The sequence below is a fragment of the Carassius auratus genome, chromosome 44 (genome assembly GCF_003368295.1).
Source record: "Carassius auratus strain Wakin chromosome 44, ASM336829v1, whole genome shotgun sequence".
NCBI classification, from domain to species: Eukaryota; Metazoa; Chordata; class Actinopteri; order Cypriniformes; family Cyprinidae; genus Carassius; species Carassius auratus.
Genome location: NC_039286.1, coordinates 3719161 through 3733670, shown reverse-complemented (window position 1 = coordinate 3733670; position 14510 = coordinate 3719161). Strand labels below are relative to the sequence as shown.

The window sequence follows — 14510 nt, the reverse complement described above, 5'->3', positions numbered from 1 at the left end:
ATCATGTGCTTTTAGATCCTGATACAAGACGGGGATGTTTGAGGTAAGCAAGAAAGATACTCAAAATGTGGTATCAATGTGTCAATATTTAATTAATCCCAGAATGTTTTTTTTTTCCTGGCTACTCAAATGATTTCATAATTATCATTATCAACTATAATGGTCCACTGCTAGTATGTTAGATTCTTAAACTGAATAGCAGTTGAATTTTCAAGGTTTTACACTGCATTGTATCATTCATCTATCATTCATTAATCATTCCATTTTGTTTTGTAGATGGGCTGAACATTATTTTGGTAAATTCTTTGAGGCCGCGGCTCAGGAATATTATAATCGTGGAAATGCAGCTCTGGGTTTGGACAGATTCAATCAGTCCAACTGGTAAATGTAATTTGAAACTGTGTTAATGGATTGGTACTGCATGAAACAAAACCACATTATTTATGGTAAATTAATATGTAACCCTGAAGGGAATTGCAGTTCATGTTTCAAAAGCTGTTCATGTGTTCTTTCAGATGAATTACACGAACATGAAGATATATTTTATAAACATCTGACAGAACTTAATACCTAAAGCAACATTAACGACTGATTAAAGTTTTAAAACAAATTGATCCCTCCATTTTCTTGTGCATGTTTCACAGGGCTGTTGTCAAGAGCGCTGTTGTTTACTCTCTTCCGGTTTATGAAAAACTGTCTGACGTCGGCTTTGGGATCACTGAGATCAACAGGTTTCTTCACAGAGTTAATGACATAATTCTTATTCTTGAAGGGAACGATAATTCCTATAACAGGTAAGACACACAAAACATCTGGTTTTGATCATACTTTACTATGTAAATATTAAAATATGAAGACTTTTTATTTGTTATTTTCTATCTTGCAGACAAACATTCTTAGAAGAAAAGATTCATTTAATTTTTTCTGTATTTGGTTCATTCATTGAGCTGGATAAATCAAATAGCGAAGATAACCAACTATTACTGCCTTTGCGGTAAGACAATGTATTGAAAAACCCTCATAAAAATAATTTTGCAAAAGTGAATAAATTAAGTTTTTATTATCTTGTTTATCATTTCTGTTTAGAAGGCTAGTGCTTTGCTTTCTTGATATAATCTATTCCTCTTTGTAATCATTTTCTATTTGCTATAGAAAAATTAGGGCAGTTGTCCTAGAGTTTTGGAGAGCTATTGATATGTTAGAAAAATATGGATATTTTCGTGATACTGCATACCAGCAAACGCAGAGGTAAGAAATGTCCTTTTATAATATCCTTTTATATTTTTTATATATTCAATGTGGTGAGGTTGGAAATCTGAACTGCTTGGTTCTGAATCACATTTGTTTGCTGAAATTTAGCATGTTCTTGTGAACGATTTTTGTTCATTTATGATTTTTTTTTTTTTGTTAGTTTATGAATTTAATAACCAACATGAAATTTTATATTTCCCAGCGAATGGAATCATACCATTATTAATGAGTTATTGAAAAGTAAGGCTTTTACTCGAAAGCAGCTCGAAGAAGCACCAAAGTAAGAGGAAAGATCAAGGACAAGTATTTATTTGTTAATATGTTGCTGTAAATCTGAAACTATTCAAATGTAAAGACATGTTCTTAATTAATATCTTTAGTTTTTAAATCTTCAAAAATCTTTTCGAAAAACATATTCATATATGACTGGCTCTCTTTTTGTTTTTCAATTAAAAAGAAACCTTGTTCAAGCCATTCACCGGATCCTGGCCAAACTGAAGCAGTATACTGATCTCGTTGACGGCTTTGATGAAAAGATCCATCCAACTTTTATGTAAGACTATCATTTTCTTACCATATCTGCATTTCAACAGAAACCTTATCAAACCTTACTTTTTGTTTAAATAAAAGATTAATAATTAGTATCAGTTTATCTTGCAAGTTTATATTGTCAAGTACAATCAGTAAGCATACATACATTCATAACATACATTTTCCCTCAGATTCTCCATGAAGATGATGCAAAAAACAAAGGAAAACTTTAATGAGGCCTTGGACTTCCTGTTGGAGTGAACTATAGTTATTTGAAGCCAATGTCAAGGTTGCAACTGCTGGCAATAAGCAGGATCGTACCAGGAATGTATTAACAGTACTTAACTAAGATGCTGCTGTTAATGTGTATCTGTCTCTGAAGGAATACTAGAATAATTGCATTAGTGAATATTGATTAAATCGAGTTCCACTGTAATGCTTTGGTTTCATTAAAAACATGATTTTTTGCATTTCTTTTGATTTGTTTTACATCTTTTATAATAAAAACAGTCTAATATCTTGATATCAATAACATCTGGATCAATTTTCATGTGTTAACACTTAAGTGCAAGGCCAGGGGTATGATGTGATTGCATTGAAATGACTGTTATATGACATTTGTTCATTATTTATTATAACACATCAAATGGTGTTTTAGTCACAGGCTACTTTACTATTGTTTGATGAATGAAATGAGAAGGCCAATTTTAATTCCCTTTATTTGTTAATATTCTTGCCGAACGTTGTCCTCTAATCAATGTACATATTAAACACGGCATAGTCTAAATATAAGTGCACTCTAAGCATCATGCAGAAAATGTGCGTTATATAAATGCATTTTCCTGTTATAAAAAGAAAACATAAAATACTTATTTTTAGAGATACAGAATTTTTAAGCGCTAGAATAATCTGTAGAATTATTCTATGCACCTAGAACTTGTTCGGAGTAGTTTTGTGTTGTTTTTGTGAAATTGAAATCGCAAATCACATTACTTTAGTTATTACACATTAGGAATCTCTCAAAGCAGCACACATGAAACTATGAATTTCTAAAAAGTGTTTTATACAGAGTACTTGTCGATTACAACACTCAAACAACTGACCGCTTGACCATTACAACATTCAGTCCTGACCACCGGTTTATGCAGCAATAACAACCAGCTGCATGTACATTAACCCTTACCTGACTACTGTAACAACTTGGCTTTTAGTTGTCACTCTGAGATTGCACATGTAACTATACCTGACTAATAATGTTGTACACTGAATTCATTCAAATTAGTTTAAAGAAATTCATTAAATGCATATATTGATGGATTTCACTTTAGTCAATTATGAATCACATTTATCCACTTTATGCAAGTCTGATGCACTTTTTCCAACAGCTGGTTCAAACAAATCACAGTCATCATGCTACTCCTAGGTCAGACTGAGAGACATCTCCGACTCTCTTAAATAAGGAGACTTATGAGCCGAGATCTAGGTGTAACAATTTTAGCTTTATTAATTGCAAGAGTGGCCCCTGATTTTAACATTTTTATGCTCTAATCAGTTACTGATTATAAAAAAACATGTTGACCGAAGAAATATTGACCTGGACAAAAACACACACACACACACACACACACACACCGTGGACTTTCACAATGATCTACATTATTGGCAACGTGCATTGAACTCATGGCCTTCATTCAATTTAATATTGACAGATTGCAATTCTTGCACAAATCATTCATAAGTTCTTGTAATCTGGCATTGTCAAAATTATAGTTACTGTCATAGTTGGCCATGTACATGCATGCACTACTATAAACTGTTCTTGTTAACTCGCTTTAGAGTTTCTTTTGCTTTTGTGTTTTAAGGAAAATATTGACTTATTGAGCAAAACCAAAACTGCTAATGATAAACTTGCAATTGAAAAGAGGCACTGTCTGCACTATTATTGTGACCTTCAGAGTGGACATTGAAACACTTCTCATGTTGTAAGAGCAGACAGACTGCAAGGTAAATTCAGTAGGTGTGTTTACACAGATGAAAGTTCATATCAGTAGAGATAAAGTTTAGTCCAGTTTTTTACTTGATGTTTAAGTCCTGTGTGAATATGCTGTGATCTCTTTGTTATTTCGTTTTTTGGTCTGATAAAAGAAGCAAGAAAATGAATAAGTCACTAGCGGTCTTGATCTTAGCTGTCCTGCTCTTTAAAGGTAAGCTAATGCCTGTTTTCGTATATACCTTATACTGTATACCTGATATTATATACCTAAATTCTATCAGATGTGGTATTTGATTTCTCATTAGACATGGAAGCTCTATTGAATAAGTGATAATATTAATCTCACAATGGTTATTAAAATATAAATGTGATATTAAAATACGTACTTTGGTTGGACTTTATATAATCATTGAATAGTATACTGTCATTTATATTTTAGCTGATTAATTTTTTTATACAGGTGTAGACAACGTCAGCCTAACGGATGAGGACTATGAAATGACAGACAAACTCTTCACGCTGGGAGCTGAAGCGTTTTTGAAATACTTGGACAATTTAAAAGGGGCAGCAGAAGAGGTTGTGGAAGAAAATAAGATAAAAAAAACAGGGTAAAACCAGAGACTTATGATGTAAAGTTAACAATGACCATGCAATGTAAAAAAAAAAAAAAAAGGATAATGTGCTGGCAGAAAAATGTACCAACATGTTTTCCAAGTTTATGGACAGTGCAATGCTTAATTCAGAGAAATTCGTATTGTTCAATAATTCTTAATTCAATATGGAAAATTTCTTCATGTGATGGTGCATTGGGCCATATTTCGATGACTTTTCTTGGAATGAGTAGTGTAAATTCTCTGCCCTTGTTTTCTGTTTTGTACAGTACTGATTTGCAAGACTTGTGGATTTCTGTGAAGGAGATGATCAAGAAGATCAGTGCTGAGGAAGAAGCTAAAGGACGTGATCGTTTCCTTGTAGCACTGAAGTGAGTACTTCATCCACTGGCTACAAAAGACCTTTTGCACTTTATAACCATATTATATACTGAACTTAAAACAAATTTTTAAATAATGAATAATAAAGCTGAACACAATCCACTTAGGTTTAAGGAACTCCTGTCATCCCATTATCATCTTTTTTTCCACTTCTGCATGTTTAACAGGATTTTTCACAGGCTGGGTACACTTTACCTAGATGGTAAGTTTCGGCTCTTAAGGACATTCCCCAGGTACAGCTGGATTGAAGGGTATGAAGACCATTCATCCAATTAATTAATGTTATTGTATAACTTTTTTTATTATAATTTTTATAACATGTAAATGAGTTCATGCAGAGCATGCTGATATGCATAGGATTGAATGCGTCTGTTGCTGAATATATTTTTGTTGAGATATCTTGAAATACATGTCTCATTTCACAAGACTGATGAATATGTTCTGGTCTTCTTACAGAGAATTTGGCATGTTCAAAGGGATCTTCAAAAAGGAGAAAGTCGTGGAACTCTGGAAGTAAGGTGTTTCTTTGTTTTTTTTTTTGTTTGTTTTTTTTTTGTGCAAGATGACTAAAAATATTGCTTTGAAATAGTGTAAAGATTCATCCCTGTTCAAATCCAATACCTCTAAAATGCAGATAATCTTCTCAGGTTCTGTTTGAAATTATAAATAGCTAAAATATAGTTTTGTTTAATGCAGATATGTGGAATCAAACTACCTTCCAGGAGCTCCACCAATCTACAGCGATCCCTTGGGGCTCCTCGTTTACCTTCTGTCTAAGTTGTATGATGCATTGTTTCTTACAAACTATTTCTTTCCCTTTGAAATAACGAAATAATAGATTTAGCTGCTAATTTCTAGTAAAATACTGTAAACATTTATTAATCTTTAGATTTTTTTTGTATCAATCAAAGTTCAGATGAAGATGTTTTTTTTAATCTAAAGTTTATTAGTGTTCATGCTAACTGGAAATGGTTTTCTTCGTTGTGATCTATAACAGGGGGGCACAGCCACAAGTGGCTAAGATCCTAAAAGTTGCTATGGAAGTTGGGGAGACAGACATCAATCAACTTTTTGAAGAGTAAGATCTTTTTTTGTCATGCACTGATGTGTTAAAGCACACAAAATCAATGACACCTCTTGCATTCAAGTTGATTCTTTCATTCAGCTGTTTCCTAAAACGGTCCTTTTAAAAATGTCAAAATACACTCAGATGACAAATCTAGATTTTTATAGTCTCGGTTATACTTTTTAGAGTGGAAATGGCTGTGCAACTTGTCAGAGAGAAGGCCGTGGAAATTTCTACCTTTGAAAGGCAGACTGAGAAGGATGAGTTTCTAATAACATTGAGGTACATTAAGAGTATTATTTTGTATACTGATTTATTTATTAATATAGTTCACTTGAATTTACCCCAAATACTTTTTAGTTGTATGTTTGTTAATCATATTGGCTGTAAAGTGTGACCTGCAATTTCGGACTGTGGATTTCATAGAACTGCATCTGGAGTTCTTGCATTTTACTGGGATAAACTATTGGAATACACTGAGAGCCAGCCATTCCATAACAAGTATTTAGCTGCTGTAAGGTAAGACTTTGATCAAAATACAGTAGTTACCTGATACGGGTTACATTAAAATAAAAAATAAAAACTTGTTAAATATACAAAAGAATTGATGTAATATAATAGTTGTTTGTGTTGCAGGAGGTGGAAGGAGATGAGTGTGTTGAAAGATACTGAAAAATATCACGTGATTTATAGCCCAGAAACGGGACTTAAAGCCTGGACGTAAAAACATTTCAATTCAATTTTAATACCAGTAAAACACTTTAGATAAATAATTCCCCCAAAAGTAAAAATTAGCTGAAAATGTTCACCCTCAGATCATCCATGATGTAGATGAGTTTGTTTACTGTCCGAACAGATTTTAGCGTTACATCATTTGCTCATTAATGGATCCTCTGCAGTGAATGGGTGCCGTCAGGGAAAAAAAAATTACAATGATCCACAAGTACTCTGCATGACTCCACTCCATCATTTAATGTCTTGTGAAGTATACATCTGTGTGTTTGTATTAAAAATAAAAAAAAATCCATGTTTAAGTTTAACATAAAACAATTTCTTCTGGTCAAAATATGAGTCCATAGTAAAACGAAATGCCTCCTTCAGCAAAAACGTTCATCCCCTTTTGTCCTCTCACATTAAAAAAACACCAACATATTTGTTTTTAACTGTTTTGGACTGTCTTGTCTTGTGAACAGTGTTTGATTTGTGCAGATTTAATTCCTGATACGATTATTTTAATATTATGGATAGAGGCCTTGTTTTTTTTATCCAGAAATTAAAATTTTGAAGTTAAAAAGCTTTCCACTTTACAAGGGGTTAACTGATGGACTGGAGTCGTGTCGATTACTTGTGCATTATTGTGATCAGCTTTTATCAGGACTCTCATTCTGACGGCACCCATTCACTGCAGAGGATCCACTGGCGAGATAGTGATGTAAGGCTAAATTTCTCCAAAATCTGTTCGGATAAAGTGAAACAAACTCATCTACATCATGGATGGCCCTAAAGGGTGAGTACATTTTCAACACGTTATCATTTTTGGGTGATTGATTCCTTTAAAACTTAAAAGATTTCAGAAAGTTGAGTTTGGTTTATGAGTGCAAATCAAGAACCGTATCAATGGCGTTTGTACTAACTGTGACTGAACTGAACTCCTTTTCTTTATCTAGTTGGGCAGATGAGCGTTTTAGTGATCTTTTTGACAATGCTGCCCTAGAATATGATCGATGGGGTAATGGGATTTTTGGAGATGAGAGATTCAATCAATCCAGCTGGTTAGTATGACGGTGATTTTCATTCATTGCACACTGTTCACAAATGACTGTGAATTAATAACTTGGTATGACTAATAACTAACTGAGACCATTGACCCCAAGGCATGATTCAAGTAAATATGCAATGGATTCAAATCCATTAATTATTCATAATGCTGTTATGCTTATCGTGTGTGTATGAAAGTATAAGCTGTGCCTCATGAATGTATTGCATTCCAGTTTAATAGTCTGTTTGAACATCATAAATGTATGTCCATTCACTCTGCTCTTTGTTTCACAGGGCCATTATGAAGATGGTGACAGTATACCCTCTTCCAATTTATGAAAGATTGTCTGAAAATGGCCTTGGGATGTCTGAAGTTAATGATTTTTTTATCGACACTGAAAACACTCTCACTGATTTGTTAGGTGAAGACATCTTGTTCAATTTGAAGTAAGAACTTGTTGTATTTCACACTAGTCTGTTAAATCAGTATGGCCACGCCACTATAAATATGTTAAAGATGCCATAATACAATCACATTTGAGAATATTACACCTGTACAGTCACAATGTACAGATAAACTAAAGATTATGTAGTGATTCATCATCATTTGGTCATTAATGCAAAAATGTCATTTCCTGTTGTTTTCCAGGGCTGTGATTTATGAAATATGGAATATTATTAGTAATGAAATTTTTCATGTTTCCATAAACAAGAAAAACCAAATTACATCAAATGTGGAATATGAGGACCCACTGCGACATTTACGGTATAATACATCAAGCTCTGATGTTTGTTTGTTTGTTTGTGTGTGTGTGTGTGTGTGTGTGTATGCTTAAAGGAATAGTTCACCCAAAAACGAAAATTGGCTAAAAATGTACTCACCCCCAGGACAACTCTAGATGTAGATGAGTTTGTATTTTCATCGGAACAGGTTTGGAGAAGTTTAGCATTGCATCACTTGTTCACTAATGGAGCCTTTGCAGTAAATGGGTGCCGTCAGAATGAGAGTCCAAACAAGCACTCCGCTTTCCACATCTCAAGACATTAATTAATGGACTTGAGTTCTGTTGATTTCTTTTGGATTGTTGTGATGTTTTTATCAGCTGTTTGGACTCTCATTCTGATGGCACCCATTCACTGCAGAGCATTGGTGAGGAAAGGATGTAATGTTAAATTTCATTGATTTCATTAACGCTCAAAGCATTAATTTATGAATGAAATATAAAACTGATCCCAACCATTTTCTCTGTTGATTTTTGTAACAGCAAAATTAAAGAGACATGCTTTGCCATCTGGGACAGAGTTCTCTCTGAGATGAACCGACAAATTAAAAATGTTGGACACAAAGAATTAGCAAGGTAAGGTGTAACATGAATTATTTTGTGCTCAACAGGTCCGCTCCTGAATTTTTAGTCTTACTTTTGATATTTCCAAACAAAACATTTTAATTTGTAATGTTGCAATGTTAGTTAAATCACCAATCAAATGAATTTTTTACCTCACATTTCATAGCCGCTGGGATGAAGTGAAGAGAATTTTCATTAAAGAGTTAACTGACAGTGGAGAAATAACTCAAGAGAAGCTTGATGAAGCACAAAAGTAAGAAAAGATTGCATTGATCTTGTGTTATTATTAGTTATACTGTCTATTAGTCAACTAAATATATTTACTGTTTTCTTCATGATTATATAGAAGCCTTAATAGTGTCACACAAATGTTCTTCGACAAATATGTAAAAATGATCGATGGTCTGGAGGAAAGGATCAGTGCTTCCACAGAGTAAGAATTTATGCTTTAACTTAAAAGTTCTGAATATTAAATTCCAAAAATAGTACTTACAAAACCATACAGTAAAATATCAAATAAATAATTAAAATGTCCATTTTCTTTCAGAATTATTGGCAAAGTGATGCTGATGGCTATTTTTACCACAGATTCGGTCCTGGTTAATCTGGCCTCTCTGATCTCTAATTAATTTCTCAAGGCAAGAACTAAATTTTGTTGTAAATTGTTTTGTCATTCTGTGACCTCTGAGTGATCATTTTCCCTCTTCTCTTCCTAGTATGTTTACCAGTGTTCAATCACTGAAGTTGTATGATTGGAACGCTAATAGTGATGGCCCTTCCTTACCCTAAAATCTACAGGAGTTTTATAGTGCTTTGAGTCAATTACGTTGAAATCGGGTCTAGTAGTGTCTGACCTGAAGGCCTCATCATTTCATTGTGAGGACGCAACTGATGCTCGTTCCTAAATGTGTCTACAAAATATTTTCTGGTTTTTGTATCCAAAAATTTACATTTGCCAAAAATGTACTCGTCCTCAGGCCATCTGTAATGTAGAGGAGTTTTTTTCTTTATCTGAAACGGATTTGGAGAAATTTAGCATTGCATGTACATCACTTGCTCGCCACTAGATCTTGTGTAATGGGTGCCGTCAGAATTAGAGTCCAAATGACTGACAAAAACGGAAATCACAATAATCCACCAATCCAGTCCATCAATTAATGTCTTGTGAAGTGAAAAGCTGCAGGTTTCTAAGAAATAAAGCCATCATTAAGGTGTTTTATTATTAAATTGTTGCTTCTGGCCCAAATATGAGTCCATAATCCATAAAAATCTTCCTCCAGTGAAAAAGTCCATCTGATGTCCTCTCTCATCAAAGTCCTCTGACATATTTTTTGGGACATATATGTTTCAGACTTGTGACTGGTGCTTGATCTGTTGAGGCGAGACCACCTTTTCACTGGAGAAAACAATAATAATGATAGAGGACTCATTTAAAGTTAACGGCTCTTAATGATGGATGTGTATAAAACAAACACATAGCATTTTGCTTAGCATAGCATCCAGATGACTGGAGTCATGTTGGTTATATATGTGGATTATTGGGATGTTTTTTATCAGCTGTTTGGACTCATTCACTGCAGCGAGTATTGTAATGCTAAATTTCTCTATTTATTTGAAGAAACAAACTTGTTTATTTTTTGGAATTTCAGCAAATTTAAATTTTTGGGGAAATTATTCATTTGATGCTGTATTAAATGGTACACATTATAAACTGTCTGTATTGCTTACCAAATTTTGTCAAAAAAAAAGTTAAAGAACATCTGATCTGCTTTATATGATTTTATGACCCCTTTTTCTTAATGAAGAATAGCGTAATCAGAAGGATGTTCTTATCTACCAAAGCGCCATGCAAAGATGATGGCAGCAGTGAGTTGGAGAAAATGTGGCTAACATCTGTTTTTGGGTCTGCCAAGTCTGCAAAAAGGGAAAAAAAGCAACATGCATAAATACTTTACTGCCCTTGAGTGTGCATATAATCTTTTTGGTTGTACTTTAAGCATTTCATCAGTTAAAAGTGGTCTTTAATACATATTTATAATTAGTAAAATATTTATAATTATTGTTTGGTTTAATTTCCCAGACTTAAATTATACAGCTCAGCTATCTCAAATGTAATTGCATTAATTGATATGTTGTATGAAGTAATGTTGACTAATGAAGGGGAACAGACATTCACCATCAACCAGCAGAGGGCGCTGAAAATCTGCTCACACCAGCTGCACTGAGTGGACACGGACCAGAACCACTTTATTGGCCGCCATGATAGACACAAATACAAATGAGGCCATGCTGAAGTTAAAGGATACGATTTCCAATATAGTTACTGATGTTAGTTTCAGATTTGCATGGCTTGATTTCTGAGTAGAATATCTCGAACAGGAGAGGCAGTCTTTCTGGACATGGGTCTTCTATTGCATCAGCTCACCTCTGTTTGCAGTTCTGTCACTGTGGCTGGTTTGTTTGGAGACCAGTGGGGGAAGTAGAAGAGCTGAGAAAATGAGTATAAAGGCAACAAAAGATAGGTAGCATTATGAAATGAAAAAAGTGAAGCTTTATCAGCACTATAGTGATGCACCTGGCTGCTGGTGGAGGAAACAAAACTTTGAAACCCATGATATATTGCTATTGTCAGAGAGCTTTTTAGAGCTATATTATGCTGTTGTGGTTAATAGATAATGAACAAGTAACGAGAAGGTTGGTGGTTTGATCCTCACAAGGACTAAGCCATGAGCTCTTGCTTAAGACACTCAAGGAATAGTTAATAGGAATAGTATTGAAAATTATGTTAACGTTTACTGACCCCACCCCACACACACACACAAATAAAAAAAGACAAGGAATACAGTACATTTTAACCGCCCATGAAATTTACTGATCTTTAAAATGTGTGTGTTCCACAGAAGAGAGTCATACAGGTTTGAATTGACACGAGTGTGAGTAAATGGTGACAGAACTTTAATTTTGGAGTGAACTATCACTTTAAACTCAGGTTTTCCTTCGATCTGAAGAATATATAAATGCTGTTTGCCCATGGTAAGATAATATATAGTATATATTACATTCAGATTTTTTTTTCTCTGAAAAATGTTTGGATAATCAAATGAACCTAAATTCAATCAGTCAAGTAGATGTTTATTTTAAAATACAATAAAACGTTATATCTGTACTGTATAACAATTTTACCTTTTACTTGGAAAGAAAGAATGATTTATCAGTCAGGGAGAAGAAGGCGTGAAGCAGATTGTGTGAGGTTTTAAACAAGCTGATCATTTACAGGACCAGAATTTCACATCAAATACAGTAGGTTTTATATGAGAACTAGCAATATTAGCCTTAGCAAGCACCCAATTAGCAGGATTACATATTGCTGCTTAGTTTAAACACAAAGGGAACTGTTATGTGTGGTTTAGCAGTTGTTTTCCTACAGTGAATTAGAGTTCACTAATCACAGGGATGATTCCCTTGGAGCAGTTTGAGGTTACGTGTCTTGCTGAAGGGCACAGTGGTGTTGCAGCAGGGTTATCACAGTTACATTTTCCCTGACTTATATATTAGGTTGTTCTAGGCTTGAATGAGGGCTCACTGTGGTCTTTATAAACTTGAGACCTCAATAAATGGTATTTATTTACATGGTTAAAAACGTAATTGTCTTGATATGATTTCCTTTAATGAACATTTTGGACTATTTGTATCACCTGTTTGTGTGTGTTTAGCACACGTTACAGTTACGTTTTGACGAGTGAGTCATTGAATAATTTTCTCAAAAGATTAGTTCAAAAACAGATTTATTCAGAAATGAAACAATAGGACTGAATCTTGAACTCATTATTCAATTGAATAACTGCAAAATGCAACGTGGTTTATAAAATGTAAGTTACTTTAGAATTGATTTCCTTTTTTTCTGTATAATAACTATAATTGACACTCGATATGGTTTTGTAATTGTCTTAAATCTATGTGATATTTAATTGATAATGAAGTGAAAATGTTTTATATTTCAATACGCAAAATGTGATTTTGAATGTTTATTTGATATCGCATAAGTGGATTCTCCAGTGATACTTTTGGTTTCATTATAGGCTACCGTTTTGTGCTTGATCTGCCTAAACTGTGGAATATTTTTTTTATTACCCGTCTGTACCCATGGTCTGTACCTTAAGCAAGATGTTACAATTTTAAACACCAAACACTTAAAAACAGTTATATACTTGGAGCACCCAAAACTTACACTGTTTTTCCTTTACTGAAGTTTAAATCAGCTTCACCAGATTTTGTTTTAATCAAATGGGTTCCAAATGCAACAATAAATTAATTACTAAAATAGTAAAAATAAAAAATAGGCCTATTTGATTTCTTGATAATTAGGTTGCATGGTTATTATAGGTAAAAACTGGTTTCTACAATGCTAGGACAAAACCACCGTTTAACATGTGAAAATGTGGTCAATACAATTAGACAATGATATATTATTATAGATTTTATTAATGTTTTAAATCGTTTTTATTTTTATGTTTTCTGGTTGTATTTTAATAATTTATATATATATATATATATATATATATATATATATATATATATATATATATATATATATATATATATATATATTGCACTTTTATTTCAGTTTTTTATAAATTTTATTATTTAAAACTGCAGTCCATAAATGTTGACTCTTTGTCGCCACCTGTGTTCGACAACCAGGAATTGCAGTTCCTTGCGGAATTCTATTCCATGCGTGGGTTGTGATCATCGCGGATGAATCTGTTCTGAGGTGAATGTGTAGCTGTCAGTCACCGCACCGGTGTGGATAGTCACCTTACTTAGTAATCACAGATTCTAGCCTACGTCTTGGAATATATGACCTTAATAAGAATTTTCACCATATATTGTCATCTGAACGAGTAAGTAACAAGTCTGCCATGCTTTGTTCTGACCAACTGAGGAAAAAAACATTAAAATAACTCACGCTACCAATTGTGATTTAATTAACACGATCGATTACCTCACATCACATCAAACCCTGCAAATTATTATTATTTTTATACTTTATTCTCAAATGATTAATGTTAACAACATCAGCACTGTGTGACTGAGTTTAGTGTGAACAAGCATATAGATTTCAATTCCTGTACAGTCTAACCTTAATCTCTTAATTGTCACATCATTTGAATTTCATAAGAAATTATTTTAACCCAAAATGCAAATTATCGAACTGGTTGCCTTTAAAATACACATCTTGTGTAAACCCAGGCTGTCTGTAATCAGAAGCACATTTAAAACTGGAATATCATTTAATTGAAATCGCATGTGTTTCATATAATCTTTCTTGAATACAGTCCGCCATAAAAAATATTTTTTGACATTTAATTATTCAAGCTACTGTGGAATTGGCTATAATTAAATGATCCGCCATCTGCAGGATCCTCATATGTAAAAGCCTAGTAGCCAGGACAACTTCTTTATGTTTACAGACGTGATTTAATGACGCTGTGACATGCTATAATTTCCCGCCAAAACCTACCCGAACCACTCAAATTATGGATCGGGCTAAAGTAACGCGATAGTTTCGAACA

At 33.5% G+C, this 14510-nt stretch overlaps 1 protein-coding gene and 1 long non-coding RNA gene across 2 annotated transcripts; both read left to right on the top strand.

Annotated features, from left to right (window-relative positions):
- Positions 1–1199: 1199 nt before the first annotated feature.
- Positions 1200–1793, top strand: LOC113062163 (uncharacterized). The gene is made up of 3 exons (XR_003278511.1): positions 1200–1248; positions 1454–1531; positions 1709–1793. It is a non-coding gene; the product is annotated as an uncharacterized LOC113062163 (long non-coding RNA).
- Positions 1794–5225: 3432 nt separating this feature from the next.
- Positions 5226–10896, top strand: si:ch211-288g17.4 (uncharacterized). Its single transcript, XM_026231792.1, has 14 exons — positions 5226–5280; positions 5464–5547; positions 5765–5845; positions 6020–6115; positions 6260–6352; positions 6470–6553; positions 7501–7605; positions 7886–8038; positions 8241–8357; positions 8857–8949; positions 9104–9190; positions 9284–9370; positions 9485–9575; positions 9654–10896. Exons 1-13 carry the CDS (start codon positions 5234–5236, stop codon positions 9564–9566), a joined length of 1209 nt encoding a protein of 402 aa, XP_026087577.1. The 5' UTR covers positions 5226–5233; the 3' UTR covers positions 9567–9575; positions 9654–10896.
- The last annotated feature ends 3614 nt before the right edge of the window (positions 10897–14510 follow it).